Source organism: Tamandua tetradactyla, chromosome 24 (genome assembly GCF_023851605.1).
Source record: "Tamandua tetradactyla isolate mTamTet1 chromosome 24, mTamTet1.pri, whole genome shotgun sequence".
Lineage (NCBI taxonomy): Eukaryota > Metazoa > Chordata > Mammalia > Pilosa > Myrmecophagidae > Tamandua > Tamandua tetradactyla.
The window spans coordinates 39,515,694-39,542,275 of record NC_135350.1 but is presented as its reverse complement, the minus strand read 5'-3'; the positions used below and the strand labels follow the sequence as shown (position 1 = coordinate 39,542,275).

Sequence of the window (26,582 nt, the reverse complement as noted above, 5' to 3'; positions counted from 1 at the left end):
AGTTAAGGTGTGATGGAGAGGCTGGAGGGAACTGCCTGAAAATGTAGAGCTGTGTTCCAGTAGCCATGTTTCTTGAAGATGATTGTATAATGATATAGCTTTCACAATGTGACTGTGTGATTGTGAAAACTTTGTGTCTGTTGTTCCTTTTATCTACCTTTTTGACAGACGAGTAAAACATACGGATTAAAAATAAATAATGGGGGGACAAAATGTTAAAATAAATTTAGATTGAAATGCTAGTGATCAATGAAAGGGAGGGGTAAGGGGTATGGTATGAATGAATTTTTTTGTTTTCTTTTTATTGCTTATTCTTAATTGAAACAAATGCTCTAAGAAATGATCATGATGATGAATATACAACTATGTGATGATATTGTGAATTATTGATTAGATATGTAGAATGGAGTGATCATATGGTAAGAATGTGTTTGTATGGTGGCATGTTTAATAAGTAAAATAAATTTTTAAAAATTGTGTGTGCATACAAGTCATCTAGTGATCTTATTAAGATTCAGGAGATCCAGTGTGGAACCCAAGAGTCTTGTATTTTTAACAGCTCCCAGGTGAGCTGTTACAGCATTAATGCTGGTCCATAACCCATATCTGAAGTAGCAAGACTAAAGGATCACTAAAATGATAAAGATAATTGAGCAATTCCTAAGCTTCAGTATGACTTTGCACAAAATAAAATGTTAATTATCTGATATATATTTAAATTAAAACCTAATTGTGGTCCCCTCTAAGGTTGCTGCCCTATGATTCCATTATATAAAAATGCTTAAAAACACATTTCTCCATATTCATTAATTTATAAAACAAGACCTCCAGATATAAATAAATATCTTCCTTAAAAAAAACAACAACACTTAAATACGTGTGAAAATGATCCAGTTCATCTACGCCAAAGCTATATCAATCTTGCTTCAATGATTAACACGTGGTTTTAAAAATGTCTCAGTTCTAAAAGCCTATTATTAACTTAGTTCCATTTAAACAGTTGTACTTTATCAACTATCTGATTTAAATCTGACTAAAAATATATCCTAAAAAACAAAACAAATCAAACATGTCCTAAACAAATCTTAATTGCTAATGCTGAAAAACATGACTGTCACTTACCTTTCCATTAATATGAGAAAACGTAAAGAAGATGGAACAAAAATCAGTTTTTGCTCAGTCAAGATCCCAGCCATGAGTTTGTTTACCACTTCCTCAGGTTCCAAGTTCTGTCCCAAACTGAAATCAGAGGCAAGCTTCAAAAACAAAACATTTCACAGAGGCTTCAGCCTTAGTTTAGGGCTGAATGTTTAAGCTAAATTACCATAAAGATCATAACATAACTGACTTCGGTGTCTAGCTCATTGCAGGGGTTCAATAAATGATAATTGCTTTACCATTATTATTATTACCATTAATTAACAAATAATTATGGATTGTTTATTATGTATTATACTATACTAGGCATTGTACACATTCTATGCGTTCTTCAACATTCTGTTGAAATTAGACAGCAACCCCATCGAGGAGATAACTGTATTCTCTACATTAAAAATGAGAATTATAGACGCAAAAATAAGTTAGCTGGATTGGTATTGAAACATTCACTTTCACACCTTCAGAAGTCTTGGGAAAAAAGTCAGATACCATTGCACCTGTTTTATTCTATACCAAGACTTTCTAATGGACAATTTCTAATGTGCCAAAAGAATTAAAATATCATAGATATGCGCAGCTCTAGGTCCTTCATCTCCATACGGAACCCTTATATTAGGTCACGATTTAATTTTCAGCTTTGTTATCTGGTTCCATGTTACATCTTCACTCTGCAATCACTCAGAAACATGCACTGCTGTATAGCAAGTGTTCCCTAAAATGTGGCCTTTGTTACCTGGGTGTTAGAAGAAGTAAAATTAGAAAGAAGTTTTACAAAAATTGGTTTGATTTATTTTTTTAACATTTTTTTTTGTGGTAACATATATAATAAATAATTTGCCATTTTAACTATTTTTAGTGTAGAATTCAGTGACATTAATTACATTCACAATGTTGGGCCACCATCACCACCATCCATTACCAAAACCTTTTCACCACCCCAAACATGGTTCTGACTTTTTAGCATTTTATTAGTGCCCGGGGAAAAAAAAGATATGAAATTTGTAATTAAAAATGTTCATTATGTTTTCTAATGTCACAGAATTGTTTTGGGTGGTTAATGTTTTGGAGAGGCAGATTTAAATGTGTAGGACTGGATTTAAATGTGTAGGACTGGATTTAAATGTGTAGGAAAAAAACTGGATGAGGTTCCTTGGAAATAAAATGTAGTATGTGTTTAAAAGTGAGCATGATCATTGGATATTTGAAGGAGCACACAGCTTAAAAATATACAATAGGGACTTCCGGAGAAGATGGCGGCTTAGTAAGACGCGCGGGTCTTAGTTCCTCCTCCAGAAAAGCAACTAAGGAAACAGAAACAATACGAAACAGCTCAGGGAGCCACGACAGAGACCAAAAAGACAGCATACCCCATTCTGGAATGGCTGAACGGGCAGGGAGAATCCGCTGCGGTGAGATACCCGAGGGGTGCGCGTTTTCCCGGCCGGGGCGGCTGGCGACTGGGGTCCCCTCCACGCACGTGGCTCCCTGGTCTGACTGGGAATGTTGGATAGCGGGGCCCTCCCGCCATGCTTGGCATCTCGGGCCAGCTGGGCAATTTGGACCGGCACTCCCCCAAGCCGCGGCGGCCGGCGACCCCCCTCTCCACGCGCGGTTTCCCGGGCCGACTGCGAGATTCAGATTGGCAAGTTAAAGGAGCCACAGCATCTTTTAGTGGTGGGCCCTGCAGACAGACAAGCGCCACGAGCGCCACCTACTGGGCAGGAAAAGAAAAACAGAGCCCAGAGACTTCACAGGAAAACATTTCAACCAGCTGGGTCCCACACCCAGGGAAATCTGATCAAATGCCCAGACACCAGCAGAAAATAATGGATGAAGCTCGGAAAATTGAAGATATGGCCCAGTCAAAGGAACAAACCAATAGTTCAAATGAGATACAGGAGCTGAGACAACTAATGCTGAATATACGAACAGAAATGGAAAAACTCTTCAAAAAACAAATCAATAAATTGAGGGAGGACATGAAGAAGACATGGGCTGAACAAAAAGAAGAAATAGAAAATCTGAAAAAACAAATCACAGAACTTATGGGAGTGAAGGACAAAGAAGAAAAAATGGAAAAAACAATGGATACCTACAATGGTAGATCTAAAGAGACAGAAGCTACAATTAGTGAACTGGAGGATGGAACATCTGAATTCCAAAAAGAAACAGAAACTATCGGGAAAAGAATGGAAAAACTTGAGCAGGGGATCAGGGAACTGAATGACAATATGAAGTGCACAAATATACGTGTTGTGGGTGTCCCAGAAGGAGAAGAGAAGGGAAAAGGAGGACAAAAACTAATGGAAGAAATTATCACTGAAAATTTCCCAACTTTTATGAAAGACCTAAATTTACAGATCCAAGAAGTGCAGCGCACCCCAAAGAGAATAGACCCAAATAGGCGCTCTCCAAGACACTTACTAGTTAGAATGTCAGAGGTCAAAGAAAAAGAGAGGATCTTGAAAGCAGCAAGAGAAAAACAATCTGTCACATACAAGGGAAACCCAATAAGACTATATGTAGATTTCTCAGCAGAAACCATGGAAGCTAGAAGACAGTGGGATGATATATTTAAATTACTAAAAGAGAAAAACTGCCAACCAAGACTCCTATATCCAGCAAAATTGTCCTTCAAAAATGAAGGAGAAATTAAAACATTTATAGACAAAAAGTCACTGAGAGAATTTGTGACCAAGAGACCAGCTCTGCAAGAAATACTAAAGGAAGCACTAGAGTCAGATACAAAAAGACAGAAGAGAGAGGTATGGAGTAAAGTGTAGAAAGAAGGAAAATCAGATATGATATATATAATACAAAAGCCAAAATGGTAGAGGAAAATATTATCCAGACAGTAATAACACTAAAAGTTAATGGACTGAATTTCCCAATCAAAAGACATAGAATGGCAGAATGGATTACGACCCAGCAATACCACTGCTAGGAATCTACTCAAAGGACTTAAGGGCAAAGACACAGACGGACATTTGCACACCAGTGTTTATAGCAGCATTATCTACAATTGCAAAGAGATGGAAACAGCCAAAATGTCCATCAACAGACAAGTGGCTAAACAAACTGTGGCGTATACCTACGATGGAATATTATGCAGCTTTAAGACAGACTAAACTTATGAAGCATGTAATAACATGGATGGACCTAGAGAACATTATGCTGAGTGAGTCTAGCCAAAAACTAAAGGACAAATACTGTATGGTCCCACTGATGTGAACCGACATTCGAGAATCAGCTTGGAATATATCATTGGTAACAGAGACTGGCAGGAGTTAGAAACAGGGTAAGATAATAGGTAATTGGAGCTGAAGAGATACAGACTGTGCAACAGGACTAGATACAAAAACTCAAAAATGGACAGCACAATAATACCTAAGTGTAATATAACTATGTTGGAACACTGAATGAAGCTGCACCTGAAATATGGTTTTTTGTTTGTTTGTTTGTATCTTTTGTTTTTGTTTTTTCCTTTTTCCTTTTTATATATATATATATATTTTTTATTAGTATTATTATTTTAATTCTCTTCTCTATATTAACATTCTATATCTTTTTCTGCTGTTTTGCTAGTTCTTTTCCTAAATCGATGCAAATGTACTAAGAAAGGATGATCATACATCTATGTGATGATACTAAGAATTACTGAGTGCATGTGTAGAAAGGAATGATTTCTAAATGTTGTGTTAATTTCTTTTCTTTTTTTTGATTAATAAATAAATATATATATATATATACAATACAATCTTTCATTCTCAGAATACATTAGTATTTATTAGAAAGCTATATTCACCCTGAAGCAAGAGTATTACATATGAAAAGCTCAGGCATGGGACAAGAGAGGAATTATAATAATGAAAGTGATGGCTTTGGCCCGATGGAGGCAAAACTCAAAAGCAATGGAAGTGTGTGGATATATCTCAATAAAACTGCATTAAAAAGAAAATAATAAAAAGCAGTGGAAGCCTGAAGAAGATCAGGTGGTCCCTTAGTCTGTGGATTAAGCAGTTAGTTATGGATGTTGAAGAGGATACAGAAACTGAAGGGTGCTTGTACCTATGAAAAGTATTCAGAGAGAAATTCATTTTGCAGTACATTGTTGGCAGATTCAAATATTCCCATGCTCCATGAAAGCTCATAAACACCTGTGTAGATAGTATAGCATACTCCCTCGCTCACACTGTGGCCCAACTCATGCTAACTCACTGGTGCTGTATCTACTGAACTTTTCTTAGTTCTCTTGATCTTTTTAACACACTGGATGAGCACAAGCCAGCTTCAGCACTCCACTAGCGATGTGATGGTTAAGTGGGAAAATGGACAGATAAACATTTCATAAGGTTATACCACACACGGTGCTAATGTAACCTTCTTACATGATTCATCTTCTTTTTATGATACCATGCATGATGAAAAAGTTTTGGTAATGGATGGAGGTAATGGCAAAACAAGGTGAGTGTAATTAATGCCACTGAAATATACTCCTAAAAAATGGTTACAATGGGAAATTTTGTGATGCATGTTACCACAATAAAAATTACAACAAACAAGCAAAAATAATGAGAATGTACAGATACTTACGATTAAAGAAACAAAAAGAAAAATTTGGTCTTAAGCAATAAACTAATATTGGTTTTTCTAAGACACTATGTACATGATTCTCATCATATTAGAAAGAGCTGGGGAGTAAATACCACTTTAAAAAAAATTGACCCTTTGGTAGTGAGTGTGAAATATATTAACAAAAGTATATATGTGAAAGGATGAATAAGCTTGGAAACAGGAAAATGTTAACCTCAAAATACAAATAGAAACATTCTGCAATTTACTGTAGAAATTCAAAGCAGTCTGATTTCTGTAAGCAGACTGGAGTAGTGAAGAGTAGGACTTATTAAATATGAAAATATTGTTTTCAGCATTTTTTTTTGTATGCCATATAGTGGGGGTCACATTTCACTCCTTTTCCATGTGAGTATTCTGATATTGCAGCACCATCTGTTGAATTTTTGTTCGTTTGTTTCTTTCTTTCTTTGCTTGCTTGTTTGCTTTTTCGGGGAAGTGCATGGGCTGGCTATCAAAGCCAGGTCTCCCACATGGCAGGTGAGAATTCTACCACTGAACTACCCTTGCACCCTCCTATCTCAGTATTTTAATAACAAAAAACTCATTAAAATAACACAGAAGTACTATTTATTTCCTATCATATTGGAAAAGATTAAAAATATGCTAATATTTAAAACCAGCAAAGGTGAGGAGAATGGACCCTTTATACACTGTTGTTGGGAGAATAAATTGGGACAATCCTTCCTTCAGGAGGGCAATCTGATATTCCTACCCTTTGATCTAGCAATTGCTTTCCAAAGAAACTAGGCTTCCATGGTTGGAAAACTGTGCAATGATTATATATATACATATAAACATACCCACATACATGTATACATGCACACACACACACAGAGGATATGCAATGATTAAAAACGGAAGGCTAGGGATCTAAACATCCATCAACAGAGAAGATGCACACCCAAAGACTGTTAGGCCGACAATAAAGAGAAGAGGGTAGACAGGGAAAACTTATAAAAGCATATTATTATGTTAAAAAGAGAGTTGACAAAGTAGTTTAATATGCTTCCATGTATGGGAAAAAGAAATGCATTAATTTATAGAAGTCTAGCATGCTAAACTGGAAAGCTATAAGTGGAAATCTATAATTTTTTTTAAAAAGTGGTTATCTCCAGAAGAATAACATTTATGATGGGCCTTTTCTCTATATTATTCCTAATTTGCTTACAGTTATACATAGGAGGGTGCAAGGGTAGCATGAAATATTTGATGTACATGTTAAGAATGATCATTCTCAGGAAAAAAAACTGATTAAAAGTTTATGTGCTGACTTCCAGGCCAAGATGGCGGCTTAACAATGTGTGAATTTTAGTTCATCGTCCAGAAAAACTACTAAATAACCAGAAACAGTACAGAACAGCTCATGGGCCACATCAGTGACCAGACACACAGTGTACCCCAGTCTGGACCAGCTAGACTGACTGCGAGACCCCCAAGAACTGTGAGTTTCCCAAGCCGCGGTGGCAGGTGTCCCTCCCCCATGGGCTGCTTCCCCGAGGGGACAGGAAAAGGAATTTACCAGCAGCAGGGGCTGAGCCCAACTAAATGCCAATTGTGGAATTAATTAACAAGTTCTGACTACTAAAAATAGGCACCCAGCTCAGGTGAACCTGGTCAAAGCGGATGTCGCTGATTTTTGCCCTGGAGCCGAGGGGGCAGGGCTGACAGAAAAAGAAAAAAAAAAAAGGAAACATATGTTTTTGTGGCTGTGTTTCTACAAAGGCTGGACTGCCTCTGGATTCAGCTGCAGGTCTTCTCAGGCTGCAACTGCCTCAGACATAGGCAGAAACAAGGTTGTTTGAGAGCTTATCTGGAGCCTGTGCCTTCCCCAGGGGAGGGGTGAAGCCCAACTCAGGTGGAATCCTCCCTTCAAGGAATTCAGACCCCAGGGCTTGGTAATTTGAAACCATTAAAACCAGCCTACAACCTCTCCTCCATCTCCACCACATTCCCAGCAGAGAGAGTCTGCCAAAGTTAAAGGTACCACATCATCTTATGTTGGTGGGACCTGCAGCAGACAAGTGCCACATACTGGGCAGGATACAAAAAACAGAGTCCAGAGATTTCACAGGAAAGTCTTTTAACCTGCTGGGTCTCACTCTCAGGGAAAACCGATGCAGGTGACTCTTTCCTCCTGATAGGAGGCCACTTTGGTCTGGGAAAATCTGGCTGGGGTCTATAATACCTAAGTAGACCCTCCTAAGTGTGGGGGGAGAAAAGGCACCATACAAGCAGGGCAAGAAACAAGAAAACAAGAACTAAAAATTCTCCTCTGTTAAACAAAACCTAAGCTAGAGGTCCGGAAAAAGCTGAACTGAATGTCAAAGACAGATAGACAACAAATTCATCCAGCAAGAAAACCCTAGGTAAAAGAAGTGAAAGCAATCTCCAAAATAAACTAATTAAGGTAATTAAATGCCTAGACACCAGCAAAAATAACAAATCACACTAGGAAAATTGAAGATATGGCCCAGTCAAAGGAACAAACCAACAATTCAAATGAGCTACAGGAGCTGAAACAATTAATTCAGAATATACGAACAGACATGGAAAACCTCATCAAAAACCAAATCAATGAATTGAGGGAGGATATAAAGAAGGCAAGGAATGAACAAAAAGAAGAAATCGAAAGTCTGAAAAAACAAATCACAGAACTTATGAGAATGAAAGGCACAGTAGAAGAGATGAAAAAAACAATGGAAACCTACAGTGGTAGATTTCAAGAAGCAGAAGATAAGATTAGTGAACTGGAGGACAGAACATATGAAATCTGACAAGAAATAGAAACTATAGGGAAAAAATGGAAAAATATGAGCAGGGACTCAGGGAATTGAAGGACAATATGAAGTGCACAAATAAATGTGTTGCGGGTGTCCCAGAAAGAGAAAAGAAGGGAAAAGGAGGAGAAAAACTAATGGAGGAAACTATCACGAAAATTTCCCAACTCTTATGAAAGACTTAAAATTACAGATCCAAAAGTACAGCGTACCCCAAAGAGAACAGATCCAAATAGAAGTACTCCAAGACATTTACTAATCAATATGTCAGAGGTCAAAGGGAAAGAGAGAATCTTGAAAGCAGCAAGAGAAAAGCAATCCATCACATACAAGAGAAGCCCAATAAGACTATGCGTAATTTCTCAGCAGAAACCATGGAGGCGAGAACAGTGGGATGATATATTTAAATTATTAAAAGAGAAAAACTGCCAACCAAGAATTCTATATCCAACAAAATTGTCCTTCAAAAAATGAGGGAGAAATTAAAACATTTTCAGACAAAAAAATCACTGAGAGAATTTGTGACCAAGAGAACAGCTCTGAAAAAAATACTAAAGGGAGTACTAGAGACAGATATGAAAAGACAGAAGAGAGAGGTGTGGAGAAGAGTGTAGAAAGGAAGACTATGAGTAAAGGTAAAAAGAAGGAAAATTAGATACGACATATAAAATCCAGAAGGTAAAATAGTAGAAGAAAGTACTACCCGTGCAGTAATAACACTAAATGTTAATGGATTAAACTCCCCAATCAAAAGACATGGACAGGCAGAATGATTTAAAACACAGGACCCATCTATATGCTGTCTCTACTCAAAGGACATGAGGGCAAGGACACAAATGGACATTTGCACACCAATGCGTATAGCAGCATTATTTACAATTACCAAGAGATGGAAACAGGCAAAATGTCCATCAGCAGACAGTTGGCTAAACAAACTGTGGCATATACATACAATGGAATATTATGCAGCTTTAAGACAGAATAAAGTTATGAAGTATGTAACAACATGGATGGACCTTAAGGACATTATGCTGAGTGAGATCTGCCAAAAACAAAAGGGCAAATACTGTATGGTCTCACTGATATGAACTGACATTAGTGAACAAACTTGGAATATTTCGTTGGTGACAGAGACCATCAGGAGATAGAAACAGGGGAAGACATTGGGTAATTGGAGCTGAAGGGATACAGATTGTACAACAGGACTGAATATAAAAACTCAGAAATGGATAGCACAATACTACCTAACTGTAATACAATTATGTTAAAACACCGAATGAAGCTGAATGTGAGAATGATAGAGGCAGGAGGGCCAGAGGCACAAATGAAATCACAAAGAAAAATAGACAATAAAGATTGAGATGGTATATAATCTAGGAATGCCTAGAGTATATAATGATAGTGACTAAATGTACAAATTTAAAAAATTTTTGCATGAGGAAGAACAAAGGAATATCATTACTGCAGGATACTGAAAATAGATGGTAATTAATATTTTAAAATTTCAACTTATGTGTAAGACTAAAGCAAAAAATGTTTATTTGGTACAAAATTTATATTTTGACTAGTGCATGTCTTAATATAACTTATGTAGATAGTTGGTTGAACAACATAAGTACATGGAACCTTGAGTAGGACATGAGATTTTGTTGGTTTGTCCAGAGTGATGCCCGATGAATCCCAAAGTGATTTGATCAGTGAGTGGAAAAGTATTTGCACAGTCCTCTTTGGGGAATGGTGAGAACAGGGGAAAATTCAACCCCCCTAGTTGAGTTCTTGGTATTTTCACAAGCAGTGTGGATAACCAAAGCTATAGGTTGAGCCCCCAGTCTTGGGGTTTGTTCATATGAAACTCAACCCCACAAAGGATAGGTCAAGGCTTCTTAAAATGAGGCCTATGGGTCACCCCCAAGAGAGTCTCTTTTGTTGCTCAGGTGTGGCCTCTCTCTCTCCAGCCAACACAACAAGCAAACTCACCACCCTCCGCCTGTCTAAGCCTGTGGGACATGACTCCCAGGATTGTGGACCTTCCTAGCAACGTGGGACAGAAATCCTAGAATGAGCTGAGACTCAGCATCAAGGGATTGAGAAAACCTTCTTGAACAAAAGGGGGAAGAGTGAAAGGAGGCAAAGTATCAGTGGCTGAGAGATTCCAAACAGAGTCGAGAGGCTATCCTGGAGGTTATTCTTATGCATTAAGTAGATATCACCTTGTTATTCAAGATGTAATGGAGCAGCCACCTTGTTATTCAAGATGTAATGGAGCGGCTGGAAGGAACTGCCTGAAAATGTAGAGCTGTGTTCGAGTAGCCATGTTTCTTGATGATGATTGTATAATGATATAGCTTTCACAATGTGACTGTGTGACTGTGAAAACCTTGTGTCTGATCCTCCTTTTATCTACCTTGTCAACAGATGAGTAGAACATATGGAATAAAATTAAATAATAAGGGGAACAAATGTTAAAATAAATTTAGTTTGAAATGCTAGTGATCAATGAAAGGGAGGGTAAGGGGTATGGTATGTATAATTTTTTTTCTGTTTTCATTTTATTTCTTTTTATGTTATCTTTTATTTCTTTTTCTGAATTGATGCAAATGTTCTAAGAAATTATCATGATGATGAATATGCAACTATGTGATGATATTGTGAATTACTGATTATATTGTAGAATGGAATGATTATATATTAAGAATGTTAAAAAAAAAAAAAGTTTATGTGCAACAGTGGCTCAGCAGGCAGAGTTCTCGCCTGCCATGCCAGAGATCCGGGTTCAATTCCTGGTGCCTGACCATGCGAAAAAAAAAAAGAAAAAAAGTTTATGTTGAAGAAGACGGACCATAAGCCCAAATTCCCTTACAATTAGGGGAGTTAGAAGTCTGATGGAGAAATGAGGTAGTGAGGCAAGATTAGAATTAGGGTGGTGGCTGAATGAAGGAAGGGCAAACTCCCAGAAGCAGTCGGGCCTCCATGAGAAACAGCTCTCTGATAAATCAGCAATAAACAGCATCTGGAGGCCAAAGGACCCACGGCTGTGGGAGTTATCTACAGAGAAGGGCGGAACCAACCCACCCACCCGAATGCACTATCTATCACTGGACACCACTCTGGGGAGAAGGGAAGGTAGGGGAAAAGCCTAGATCAAGGAAGTGGGGCGGGGGGGGGGGGGGTGGTGGGGTGGGAGGAGAAGTAAGCAAAACTAATCTATAAAAATGAATTGCCTCACATTGCCTTGTACTAAATAAATTTTCTGCCTACTTGCTCTTGAAAAAAAAAATTATGTTAAAAAATAAGCCTAAGAATTTCAGTCCTGCCACTTTGTGGCTTTTTGACCTTAACTTCTCCATGATTCAGTTTCTCTGTTTATAAAAAGGCATCTTACAGAGTCGTTATAAGGATTAGAGCCGAAGTAGGCAAACTATGGCTACTGGATGAGAGATTAGAGGTAATTTATGTAAAGTACGTAGTGAGGTACCTGGTATTTAATAGGCCTTCAATAAATCCTTTTAACAAAAACTATTTCTGATGTTCACATTTATTTAGCAAAACTAACTCTTAGCTGTCAAAAAGGGAAGACTCCTGATAATATTTCATTCTAATGCATTCAGTTTATGGCTGCATTTTAATCTTTACAGCACGTCAGTTTGCTTGCAGTGTGTTAGCTGTGTAAATATATGAACCAATAAACTATTTCTTAGATGTGCTTTAACAGAGAATTTCAGTTCCAACATTAACCTGAGACAAACTATTTTTTAATTCAACCGCTGGGAGGTTGGTTCAGGTTCTTCTTTTAGAAACCCTGTCCTACATACAAAGAGAAAAAACTTAGTCTGAATCCCAATTCTGCGTCTTACAGGTAAGTTACTTGATCTCGTTAAGCCTCTCACCTGCTAAAGACGATTAATATCTCCCTCACACGATTGTTGTAAGATTTAAGAAAACAACAGATTTTACTTCGTGTCCAATACAAATCATAGGATAATGAGAAGAAGCATTCTTCTTCTTCTAATTAGAACTACTACATTAAACTTCTTCTAATTAGAACTTCACCTTTGGGGTCCACTCTAGTGCCAGCTGAGCCTCAAAGGGGTTCAGGCAAGGGCCAAGTTCCATTGCCAGGTTCATATTTCTGTACCTGGGCTGGAATGACGTCAGCCTCTACTCATGCTTTTCCTACCAATATACTTTGCAATTATTTTTAAATTGTACTAGGCAAGTTTTGCCATGAGAGGGCACCTCTGCCCTTTAGTTTATGTTGACTTCATAAAAATCAGAAAATACACTAAAAATGATGTCAAGGGGGGAGACGAGCGCTGTCCCCAAAGGTAAAATTTGCCAGTTTTCCTCCAATATACATTTTCAAGATTTGGATACTAAAATCACATATGAGCTAAATTTTTCATTCAAACTGCCTTTCAGTAATTAAAAACAGACTTTTTTTTTTAATTATTACAACTGAATTTTTAACTTCACCTCCAGGACACAGCTTTGTCAGAAATAGGTGTTAATCCCATTACTGAAGGTCTTATGGAGAAGAGAGAGAGCAGCCAGGAGCTGAATGTCTACAGAGCCCAAAAGACACGGGAGAAGCGAGAGAGAACACCGTGTGCTTTGTCATGTGACAGAAAAGCCAAGGGCCAAGGATCCTCAGGGCCAGCCACGGAATGCCACAGTCTTCTGGGAGAAAGCATTGCCCTTGCTGATGCCTTGAATCTGATCTTCTAGAAGGAGCCAATAAATCCCCACTACTTAAGCTCACCCACGGCATGGTATTTGCTTTGGCAATGAGGAAATTAAAACATTAAGTAGTCAATGCAATTTATGATAAAACTCTACATTTATTGACATGAAAAGACAGCTGTGACATGATACTGGGGGAAGTAAGCAGTTAACAGAACCACATGGATACTATTTACCAATAATGTAAAACTTAAAACATTTATGCCTAGAGATGTCTAGAACATTCCTCAAAACGTTAAGGGTGGTTTCCACTGGATTGAGGATTTTAAGGAAATTAAAAAAAAAAAAAACTTTCCTACTTGTATTTTTCTGTAATGTTAGAATTTTTAGAAGTAAGTATGCATCATGTTTACAAAGACATTAAAGCTATTCCTGAAGACAGGAAACATTAAAAATCAATCTCAGACCTGAACATTTTAAATTTTATTTTTTAACTGAGGAAAGGATATAGCGTGGTACTTGTTTGGGGGTTTAATTTCTAGATTATTAAGTGAAAGTGTTTCTTAAGTAACGGTTCTGGGCTACCTGTATTGGAATCACCTATTATGCTTGTTAAACATAGGGTTCCAGGCCCTCTTCCCCACCACAATGCTGCCACAGCTAAAATCTACCAAATCAGAATCCTGAGGGTGGTGGCAGTCAGGCTGGGCATCTATATGGTTTGCAAACACTCCTGGAAAAATGTATGTATCCTTAAGTTTGACAACCACTACGCTTAGAGAAAGGAAAAAGTGTTAGTATGTTCACCTGTGTTGTTCATATTTATATTCATTTTCTCTCCCTCCCTCCTTTTCTCTCTGTCTTAATCTCTTTCTACCTGTTTTCCCATAATCTACAGAGCATGACATTGAGCTAAGGGCAATGAATACCAAAGATTTTATGGATTAAAGTATTTAGAAAAATGATAGAATGGCTGATATTCGTAATAACCACCAATTCTTTAGTTTCAAATTCTCTCTCAACTTACCTGGTACTTGGATTTTTGATAAAACCAGTGTTTATGAAATTAGGACAGAGGCAGGTTGTTTTAACTCCAGTAATTCCTAAGGCAGCCAGTTCTTCAGTCAAAGAGCAATGAAATCCAACAGCAGCAAACTTGCTTGAACTGAAAATAAACAAAGAGAGACCACAAAATAATTCAAGAGCGCCAATGTAGCTATTTAATTTAGATGCCTATTTTCCTTGGTTAAGTTGAGGTCTTCTGATCAGCACCTTGAGCATCACATGAATCTCAAGCCCCAGTCCCAATTTAATGAATCAGAATCTGCATTTTACAAGAGCCTCAGGTCTTAAGGAAATGCATGCAAGCATATTAAGTCTAAGAAGCACTGACACAGAATATCTAATTCATCACGGCAGCATAATTCACCAGAAAGAGAGCTTAGTATATAAACGTCTCATTAGGAAAACTGGTGGAGTGTTTGCTTTTGTTGTCATTTCCATAAAATTTAATGTCAATATAAGCTGTTCATGATTTATTATAAAATGTTGATGGAATTCACTGGAAAATTCTCCTGGATACATCATATTCTTCCTTTAAATTGCAGCTTGATTTCCTCAAAGAGGTCCTCCCTGAGCCCTAGACTAAATTATTTCCCTATTATATAGAAATCTTGATTTTTACATTATAGTATGTCTGGAATTTATAACTAAATATTGACTTGCATGAATTTTTATTTAATATATGTTCCTCACACCTTCACTATAAGCTGCATAATTGTCTTGGTCACTGATGAATCTTTCAGTTCTACATCAGTGCTTGGCTCTTAGCAGGTGCTCAATAAATATTTTCTAAATGAATGACTCACAATGTAAAACAATTTTTATAGTCATAGTTCCTTCATTTGGAAAAAGTAGAGAAATTAATCATATTCTAAAGAGACATTCCTTTTCCAGTTAGGTTGTTTTGTATACTTTCTTAAAGTTGGTATGAATCAGCAATATATAGAGTAACCACTAATTCTTGTCAATTAACCTATAATTTGGAAAGTTCTCGCTAACTTTTTTTTTAAAGGTTTATAAAGAGCTTAAAAGAAAAGATTGGTAGATTCAATTGTTTAAATTTTAATTTTAAACAATTGAATCTATGTTTATATACACTGAGAACACAAAACAATCATATCTAAAATTGAGTGCTTGCTATCTGCCAGACATTGTCCTCAGTTATTCAGAAACGTTATTTCATTTAATACTCACAAAAACCTATGATAAGGATATTATGATCCCCATTTTACCAGTGAGGAAATTGAATTTGAAAAGGATTATATAATTTTCCTGAAGATGTAAAACAAGTATAGAATCAGACTTAAAACTTAAGCAATAAGCAAGGCCTCTATATGATATACTGTAAATGTTATTATCTCCCAACTATATTAAGTGGCAAGTGAAAAACTAGTAAAAGACTTGAAACATATGAGACAAGTCTGAGGATTAGTATATGGTAACTTTTAAAAATGTATAAGGCAAACCTACAACAAATAAGTTACTAAATTATTTTTAGAAAATTTACAAAATAAAAATACCAATGGATATAGGCATTATGTTTTATTTCAGGAATAATTCATATAAATACAACATTTAAAAAGATAGCATTTGCGCCTAGCTGTAACAGTAAGGATCTGAGAAAAACTGATGCCATCTTTTCAGAAGTCAATTTGGCAAAAGGTATCAAATTCTTTTGAAATGTGCCAAGCACAGACCCTGTAATTTAAGCATTTCTCCTAAGGAAATAATCAATCATGTTCCCAGAGATTTATGTTTAAGTGCTCCCATCAGCTGCACCCCAGGGTGCAGCTGATGGGAGCACACAGCTGGAAACAGATGCTAATTTTCTATGTCTGTAGTGGACAGCTATTATTTTTGCCTTCCAGCATTCATATCCCCTTCTTCTGATAGCATCACTCTGATTTTGCTTGCTAGCACTTACCCCTCCCACCAAATCCCCATGCAGGGATTGGATCTAACTGGTACTAGAATACTTGAAGGCATTCCTAGGAGGTAACTGTTTTTTCCCTCCAGCTGCACTTGGAGTTGAAAGGATCTAACTCTGTAGCTGCTGCCATCTAGCTTCCCACTGAAGGAAGAGAGCCTGCTTGAGATTTTAATTACTGTTATGGGATGAACTGTAACTCCTGAAAAGATATGTTGAAATCTCAATCCCCAGTCCCTATGAATGTGGCCTTATTTGGAAAAAGGGTCTTTGCAAATGGAGTTACTTAAATGAAAATAAGGTGATAGTGAAATAGGGTAGGCCCCTAATCCAATACAGAGGAGGGGAGACACCGACAGACACAGGGAAGATGGTCACTTGACGATGGAGACACAGATGGAGTTATGTCACACGCCATGGAATGCCAAGGATTGCCAAGGATTGCCGGCCATCACCACAGGCCAAGAGAAAGGCATGGAGCAGATTCTCTCCTGCAGACTTTAGGTGGAGCATGGACCTTCCAACTCCTTGATTTCAGACTTCCAGCCTCCAAAACTGTGAGACAATAAATTTCTGTCGTCTATGTGAAAGGTCATAAATCAGGCCTGAGCAAGGTAAAGGTACCTGGAATCATAAGATCTAGGGCAGAAAGTCCCCAAAGATCCAGGGTGGAAAGTCCCCAAAAGATAAAAATGGAACAATAGCACTGTAAGGAAACTGAGAGAACAGGATGTATTTTGGCAAGAGCTAACGGCATTTTTCTGCTTCTGTGGATAAACTTCCTTGCTCACAGCTGCAAACCAGGATGTGGTTCTGTGAAGCTAATGCCCCTTTTCTGCTTCTGTGGATAAGCTTGCGGTTTTGGCCTTTATCAGCCCACCTGGAGAACCCCTCGGGGCTGCTCTGTGACTCTTCCTTCTTGGGGGTTTCTGAGGCAGTCACCGGCCGGCTAATAAAGATTCCAAATTGGCTTGCAGTTTTGAATTGTGTCGTCTCTCTTTCTGTGCACAACAGTCTTAAACCATCCAGTCTGTGACACTTTGTTATGGTAATCATAGGAAACTAAGACCATTATACAGCCAAAAAATTCCATTTTGGGTCTGGAGAAGTTTAGGTTTTATATTCTTTGCAACAGAAGGAGTCCTTAAAAATAGCCTGCCCAACAGTAAAGAATAAATGCAAAAAGAAAAAAGAATAATCTGGAATAAATAGGACACATATGTAGAGTTACATACCATGCAAGAATTGAAAAGGATGTTGTACATATTTAATACGAAATGGATGACTACATATTTGCATTTAAAATGTCCCAAAAATTATAATAAAATTTTACAGTGGTTATTTCTACATGGATTACCAGTAAATTTTCTTTCTTTTACTAAACTGCATTTCTGATTTTTATTAAGTGAACATAAACTACAGAAATATATTAAGACTTAGAGTTAATGATCTCAACTTTGTTAAAGGAAATTCATATTTTTGAACTTTAGGGTGAATTTCTATTTATCTACACACACATATATATGTACATGAAAGCTAAAACTGAGGGGATGTTTTTTCCCGTGCTTTGCAACATGACATCAAATTTATTTTTCTTATTAATTGTCCAAATTAGTACTTATTCCAAATTATTTTTAAGTAAGATTTCATTGGAGGCTAATCATTAGAACTCAATTATTCCAAGCCTTCCCATATTGATAACTTTCATGCAAACATATTGGCTGTTTGGGTTAGCAAGATCTATTAGCCAGATTTTCATGGCTCTAATTTTTTTTTCTCTCTAATTCAAAATAATTTTGAATAACAAAGTGCCTAGCAAACAGAAGAAAACATTTAAGACACAATTAAAAGACCCAACCTCCCCCACCATGAATCCAGTTCTTTCATCTCCCACTTTCCACATTAATCTTTAAGCATGTTGAAGTAAACAAACAAACAAAAAAGAAAATATATAATTTTCTCTAAGATAGAACTCTAAGATAGAAGTTCAGAGTTGTAATCAGAATCTTTTGCTATGGCTGCAGCAGCTTAAGGCAGGGATAGCTGAAGGGCGGATTACAGGTAAAAGAAACAAGTAATTCTAGGTTCCCTCTCATTTATTTCTAACAATGAGGAAGCAGGGCATATATGACTTGTTCCATTGGAGCAAAGCATTCTAGAAACTACAATGAGAGGTGGCCCCTAAGATCAGAAATAAGAAAAGGATGTCCACTTTCAACACTACTACTATTCAGCATTTTACTGGAAGTTCTAGCCAGAGGAAAAAAATAAAAATAAAAAGCATCCAAATTAAAAAGGAAGAAGTAAAACTTTCAGTATTTGCAGATGACATGTTCCTATACAGAAAATCCTGAAAAACCCACAAGAAAACTACTAGAACTAATAAACAAATTCAGCAAAATGACAGGGTACACGATCAACGTGCAAAAATTTGTAGTGTTTCAGTACACTGGTAATTAATACTGAAGAGGAAATCATGAAAAAATTCCATTAACTATAGCAACTAAAAGAATCAATATCTAGGAATAAATTTAACCAAGATTCTGAAGGATTTGCATATGGAAAACTATAAAACATTGCTAAAAGAAATCAAAGAAGACCTAAATAAATGGAAAGACATTCTGTGATCATGGATTGGAAGACTAAATATTGTTAAAATGTCAATACTACCCAAAGGCATACAATACAATCCCAATCAAAATTCCAACATCCTTCTTCACAGAAACTGAAGACTCAATCATCAATTCATATGGGAGAGTATGGGTCCTTGAATAGCCAAAATCAGCTTGAAAAAGAACAAAGTTGGAGAACACATACTTCCCAATTTCAAAACTTATTACATAGGGCGGGCAACAGTGGCTCAGTGGCAGAGTTCTCGCCTGCCCATGCAAAAAACAAACAAACAAATGAAAGACTTATTACAAAGCTACAGAAATCAAAACAGGATGATGCTGGCACAAGGGCAGACATACCTAGATTGAATTAGGTACCTCCTCAAAAGACAAGTTCTTAAGCTTAATCCAGCTTCCTGGGGGTATGAATTTATTTGTAAACAGAAACTTTTGAAGATGTTATTTTTTGGTTCTGGTGTGCTTCAGCTGAATCTGGGAGAGTCTTAATCCATATTACAGAGATCTTACAAAGAGAAGATACTGGAAACCAGAAGTCAGAGAAGGCCACAGGGAAGAGCCCAAGTCCGGAGTCAGCAGAAACCAAAAGAGCAGAAATGAGGAGAGACATATGGCTATGTGACCGGAGGCAGAGTTGTAAGTAGAGGAATCCCCAATTATGGCAAGCCAGCACCAGAATACCAACGGACTCCCGGTAGACAGTACAATCTTTTTAAATGTTTGATGTTGAAGCCAATCCATTGTGTGGTATATTATCAAGAAAGAGAGAGGACAACTGACAGAATAGGAGAAAATATCTGGAAACCAAGATAAGGTTTTAATGTGGAGAATATATAAAGAACTTTTATAACACAACAACAAAAAGACAAATGACCCAATTTAAAAATGGGCAAAGGACTTTAATAGACATTTCTTCAAAGAGGACATACAAATGACCTCTTTTCATATGAAAAGATGCTCAATTAAAATCACAATGTGATACCACTCACACTAATGGGAATGGCTATTAAAACAACCATCACGCCTTAATTGGGACACTTCCCAATAAAGCTAAATTTGTCAGGTAATAAATGCTTTTTGTTAAAAACAAAACAAAACAACCATCACTACCACCACCACCACAACAAATGGAAAATAACAAGTGTTGACAAGGACACAGAGAGATAAGCACCTGCAACTATCTTTCATCAAAGAAGTGAAAGAAAGGCCAAAATAATATTGGCCCTTAATGGCTGGGGGCCAATTTCCTTATTTAAACTAGCTCCTAAAGAGGCGCACTTATCCACTGTTGGTGGGAATGCCAAATGGTACAACCACTGTGGAAGGCAGTTTGGCGGTTCCTCAGGAAGCTAAATATAGAATTGCCATATAACCCGGCAATACCATTGTTAAGTATCTACTCAGAGGATATGAGGGCAAGGACACAACGGATATTTGCACGCCAATGTTTATAGCAGCATTATTTATAATTGTGAAGAGATGGAAACAGCCAAAATGTCCATCAACAGACGAGTGGCTAAACAAACTGTGGTATAAACATACGATGGAATATCATGCAGCTGTAAGACAGAATAAATTTATGAAGCATGTAACAACATGGGTGGACCTTAAGGACATTATGCTGAGTGAGATTAGCCATAAACAAAAGGACAAATACTGTATGGTCTCACTGATATGAACTGACATTAGTAAATAAACTTGGAGAACTTCATTGGTAACAGAGACCATCAGGAGATAGAAATAGGGTAAGATATTGGGTAATTGGAGTTGAAGGGATACAGATTGTGCAACAGGATTGAATGTAAAAACTCAGAAATGGACAGCACAATACTACCTATCTGTAATACAATTATGTTGAAACACTGAATGAAGCTGAATGTGAGAATGATAGAGGCAGGAGGGCTGGGGGCACAAATGAAATCAGAAAGATAGACGATAAAGGTTGAGATGGTATAATCTAGGAATGCCTAGAGTGTATAATGATAGTGACTCAATGTACAAATTTTAAAAACGTTTTTGCATGAGGAAGAACAAAGGAATGTCATTACTGAAGGGTGCTGAAAATAGATGGTAATCAATATTTCAAAATTTCAACTAATGTGTGAGACTAAAGCAAAAAATGTTTATTTGGTACAAAATTTATATTTTGACTAGTGGATTTCCTAATATAACTTATGTAGACAGCTTAATTGAACACCATAAGTACATGGAACCTCAAGGAGGACATGAGATTTTGTTGGTTTGCCCAGAGAGATGCCCAATAAATCCCAGAATGATTTGAACAGTGATTTAAAAAAGTATTTGCAAAGTCCCCTTTGGGGAATGGTGAGAACGGGGGAAAATTCAACTTCCGCAAGTTGAATTCTTGATGTTCTCACAAGCAGTGTGGACAACAAAAGCTATAGGCTGAGCCCCCAGTCTTGGGGTTTGTTCATATGAAACTTAACCCCACAAAGGATAGGCCAAGCATACTTAAAATTAGGCCTAAGAGTCACCCCCAAGAGAACCCCTTTTGTTGCTCAGATGTGGCCTCTTTCTCCAGCCAACACAACAAGCAAACTCACCACCCTACCCCTCTCTACGTGAGACATGACTCCCAAGGGTGTGGACCTTCCTGGCAACGTGGGACAGAGATCTTGGAATGAACGGAAACTCAGCATCAAGGGATTGAGAAAAACCCTAGAATGAGCTGAGACTTAGCATCAAGGGATTGAGAAAACCTTCTCGACCAAAAGGGGGAAGAGGGAAATGAGACAAAGTGTCAATGGCTGAGAGATTCCAAACAGACTGGAGAGGTTATCCTGGAGGTTATTCTTACGCATTAAGTAGATATCACCTTGTTCGTTATTCTAGATGTAATGGAGAGGCTGGAGCGAACTGCCTGAAAACGTAGAGCTGTTTTGCAGTAGCCATGTTTCTTGAAGATGATTATATGATATATAGCTTTCACTATGTGACTGTGTGATTGTGAAAACCTTGTGTCTGATGCTCCTTGTCAACAGATGAGTAGAACATATGGAATAAAAATAAATAATAGGGGGAACAAATGTTAAAATAAATTTAGTTTGAAATGTTAGTAATCAATGAAAGGGAGGGGTAAGGGCTATGATATATATGAATTTTTTTCTGTTTTCTTTTTATTTCTTATTCTGACTAGATGTGAATGTTTCAAGAAATGATCATGATGATGAATATGCAACTATGTGATGATATTGTGAATTACTGATTATATACATAGAATGGAATGATCAAAAGTTAAGAAATGTTTGCATTTGGTAGTTTTTGGTATTTAAGAAAAAAAAAACATCATTCATTGCAGTATGCACACCTCCTAGCCGACTGCAGATGTAATCAGCAACAGAAGATGTTCACGTACCATTGGCTCATATCCACAGCAACAGAACAAGGTGCCCTCACCTGGCCAAGTTGACAACTAAATCTATCACATGTCCACCCCTTGACAACTTGGCAACTACATGCATCACCTTAAACAATATTAAGGTGCAAAAAATTCTCTTCTGTCTGTGGACCTGTGAATCTCAAAACAAGTTGTCTGGTGCCAATATGCAAAGGAGGGACAGTCACAAGATCCATAGGGAGAAATTGGGAGGAAAACCTGCAGGGCAAACACCATTGGATTTCAAAGTCTGAAAGTCATGTATCCTTCAGCTTTAGAAACTGGCAGTCCCATCCTTTCCTAGGGCCTATGCAATGGCCTGCCTTTTTTCCAAATCAACCTCGGGGGACGTCAAGGAGACCACCTCCTTCTCGGCTCCACCCCTTCCAAGCATCAGGGCCACACCTGGGCTCTCTGCCATTTCCAGGGGACACACTCAACCCCTCCATGTGGTGGCAGCCAGGCTCTCCTCAGTCCCCAAGGAGCGTGCTGTAGCTTCTCAAAGGTCTGAGGTGGCACAACTCTTCCACTGCAACGAAGTGGGAGATTCATCCTTGCCTTCAGGGTAAACTCACCCTCTCCATGTCTATGGGTGGGTCCACTTTCCTGGCTGAGGTTTCTTGGCTTCAGACCCAAGCTTCCATGGTTCTCACTCTGCAAACTCCATTTTTTCCCTTTTGTGTCCCCCTTTGTCCAGATTGACAGTGGTTCCGTTTACACCGACAGTCTCTTCAAGCACTCCAGGACTTCTCCATCATTCTCGTCACAGTTCCTCCAAAATCTTCCCCTTATCCATTTAAAAAGCTGTTTTAACATGCATAGTATTTGTAAACAGCAGCAGAACTCCACTCTCCAGTACCAAATCTGTTCTCCTTTGCTAGCTGCTGGAATGCAACACACCAGAGATGGATTGGCTTTTAATAAAAGGGTATTTATTTCATTAGTTCTTCAGAGGAAAGGCAGCTAACTTTCAACTGAGGTTCTTTCTTATGTGGGAGGGCACAGGGCGATCTCTGCTGGCCTTCTCTCCAGGCCTCTGGGTTCCAACAACTTTCTCTGGGGTGATTTCTTTCTGCATCTCCAAAGGCCTGGGCTGAGCTGTGAGTGCTGAGATGAGGTATGCTAAGCTGCCTGGGCTGTGCTACATTGCGTTCTCTCATTTAAGCACCAGCCAATTAAATCAAATATCATTCATTGCCACAGGCATGCCTCCTAGCTGACTGTAGATGAAATGAGCAACAGATGACATTCATGTACCATTGGATCATGTCCACAGCAACAGAATAAGGTGCCTTCACCTGGCCAAGTTGACAACTGAATCTAACTACCACAGATGGTAATTAATACTTTAAAATTTTAACTTATGTGTGAGACTAAAGCAAAAAATGTTTATTTTGTACAAAATTTATGTTTTGACTAGTGCATGTCCTAATATAACTTATGTGGACAGCTTAACTAAACACCATAAGCACATGGAACCTTGAGTAGGGCATGAGATTTTGTTGGTTTCTCCAGAGTGATGCCCTGATAAATCCCAGAGTGATTTGAACAGTGAATAAAAGTATTTGCAAAGTCCCCTTTGGGGAATGGTGAGAAAGGGGGAAAATTCAACTTCCCCAAGTAGAATTCTTGATATTCTCACAAGCAGTGAAGACAACCAAAGCAATAGGCTGAGCCATCAATTGTTCCTATGAAACTTAACCCCACAAAGGATTAGTCACACCTACTTAAAATTAGGCCTAAGAGTCATCCCCAAAGAGAAGCTCTTTTGTTGCTCAGATGTGGCCTCTCTCTCTGGGCAACACAACAAGCAAACTCACTGCCCTCCCCCTGTCTACATGGGACATGACTCCCAGGGGTGTGGACTTTCCTGGCAACGTGGAATAGAAATTCTAGAATGAGCTGAGACTCAGCACCAAGGGATTGAGAAAACCTTCTTGACCAAAAGGAGGAAGAGGGAAAAGAGACAAAAGAAAGTGTCAATGATTGAGAGATTCCAAACAGAATCTAGAGGTCATCCTGGAGGTTATTCTTACGCACTAAATAGATATTACCTTGTTAGTCAAGATGTAATAGAGAGGCTGAAGGGAACTGCCTGAAAATGCAGAGCAGTTTGCCAGTAGCCATGTTTCTTGAAGATGATTGTATAATGATATAGCTTTCACAATGTGATGTGTGATTGTGAAAACCTTGTGTCTGATGCTCCTTTTATCTACTTTATCAACAAAGGAGTAAAACATATGGAGTAAAAATAAATAATGGGGGAACAAATGTTAAAATAAATTTAGATTGAAATGCTAGTGATCAATGAAAGGGAGGGGTAGGGGGTATGGTATGTATGAATTTTTTTCTGTTATCTTTTTATTTCTTTTTCTGAATTGATGCAAATGTTCCAAGAAATGACCATGATGATGAATACGCAACTATGTGAAGATATTGTGAATTACTGATTATATATGTAGAACAGAATGATCATAAGTTAATATGTTTGTGTTTGTTGCTATATTTAAAAAAAATTAAAAATAAATAAATAAAATAGCTCCAAAGAAGACAAATAGAATCTGGAATCTACATTACTCTTCTGTGACCGCTTTACTAGTTTTTTTTTTTTTTAATTCAATCCAAGTCTTTATTTTTAAATCTTTTAATTAGAAATCAAATATATGTTCAAGTAAAATAAATAAATAAATATAATGTAGATGAACAACAAAAACAAAAAAACAAAATAAAAATCATTTGACTTTCTATTGCCTAAGAATAACCACTTTCTAAGTGTGGTCAGGGTAAAAAGTTTGGTATATAAACTCACCAGCTTTTAAAATCTCAGTTATATGTATACACCTTATATAACAACAAATTATCCATCCACACCTACGTCTATATTTTTATACACATATCTGCTGGTACATTTACAGTTATGTCTATGTTGTTTCTAGAATTTAGGTACTTATTTCTAAAACAGCACAATAATAGGAAAAAAACAGCATTATATAGGTGTGAACTTATATTTGCATAATCATAATTCAAGTTAAAAGTTATTACTTGCTAAAACATAAGAAACAGCCAAGAATTGTTAGAGTGTGTGTAATGAGCAGGATGTCCTGGTTATGACGTTAGCTATGATAGCCTCACTGACCAACCCATTAAAGTCCAGTGGAGGCACAGAGTATGCCTGCTTGCCACAGTAAGCTTTCAGTGGTGTGGTTTTTTACAACAATTCCATTGTTTTTTACAACAATTCCACTGTTTGGATGCTTTAAGTGTTTAGAATACCAGATTATGCTAATTGTGTCTCTTTTTCTCTTTCAATACTCTGTCTTTTGTATCCATAAAATTTCAACCATTGCTTATGCTGTCTTTTGTATCCATAAAATTTCAACCATTGTTTATTCTGTCTTTTGTAACCATAAAATTTCAACCATTGCTTAATTTAAAATTATTAATATTAATTTTTATTCATGGTAAAAAAATACTTTTGTTTTATAATTCCTTGCTGCTAAAAAAGCATGAGAAATGCTTTAAGTGTTTGACTTGTAATTGGATAATTTCCCTGCAGCTACTTCTAGAAAGGTCTGCTAGTTGAAACCTAGAAGTCGATGATGCGTTGTACAGGAGACTTCGTGTAACTCTTTGTACCTATTTCAGCAATTTCAAATCTATTTTCTTTAAAGGTAGTCCTCATTAGACAGAATAAAAAAAACTGCACAAAAATTAAGCATCGGACCCTATTAGGGAAACATGTGTTCACATACCAATAAGCCATCAAGAAGGGCACCCCACTATGTCCAGCGGCTGAAGCCACGGTGACAATATGGCCATGATTATTCTTCGTCATTGCTGGAAGAAATACCTTTGTAGTCTACAAATAGTTTTTATTAAAAGAGAAAAAAATACTGTTAATTTTGATTGGCAGATCCATTGGGAATATTTTGAAACAAAAATTTGATAACATTACTCCTGGTATAAATGAAAAAAAAGAACTAGGTTAATAGACAAATATGGCAACATAAAGCAATTAGATAAGGATGCTCAGATTAGAAAAACTAGCAAAGGAGTGAAAACGGAAAGCTCTGAGAACCCATCTCATTTCAACTGCTAACTTCTCATGTCTCCTGTTTTCCGTGCCAGTGATGTCTTCTATATCGACAATCTCATGTATTGAATTGGGATAATAATCCAGAGTTATCAAAAGAATTTACACTTAATATGAAATTGTTAGACAATTGTTTATGTCGTCAAAATACTGAAGGGACTAAATCTCTCAGTGGTCACTGAGTGATTCATGCAATAAATACTTATTGAGCACTTATTATGTG

At 37.3% G+C, this 26,582-nt stretch overlaps 1 protein-coding gene across 1 annotated transcript in view; it reads right to left on the bottom strand.

Moving 5' to 3' along the window:
- The window catches only part of HSD17B11 (hydroxysteroid 17-beta dehydrogenase 11), a 43,172-nt gene that overhangs the window by 5,691 nt on the left and 10,899 nt on the right, over positions 1 to 26,582 (bottom strand). The window contains exons 4-6 of the mRNA XM_077142897.1: positions 26,019 to 26,125; positions 14,278 to 14,415; positions 1,123 to 1,239 (exon numbers count right to left, since the gene is read on the bottom strand). Of these exons, the coding sequence (XP_076999012.1) occupies positions 1,123 to 1,239; positions 14,278 to 14,415; positions 26,019 to 26,125 (362 nt within the window). The remainder of the gene's footprint in view (positions 1 to 1,122; positions 1,240 to 14,277; positions 14,416 to 26,018; positions 26,126 to 26,582) is intronic.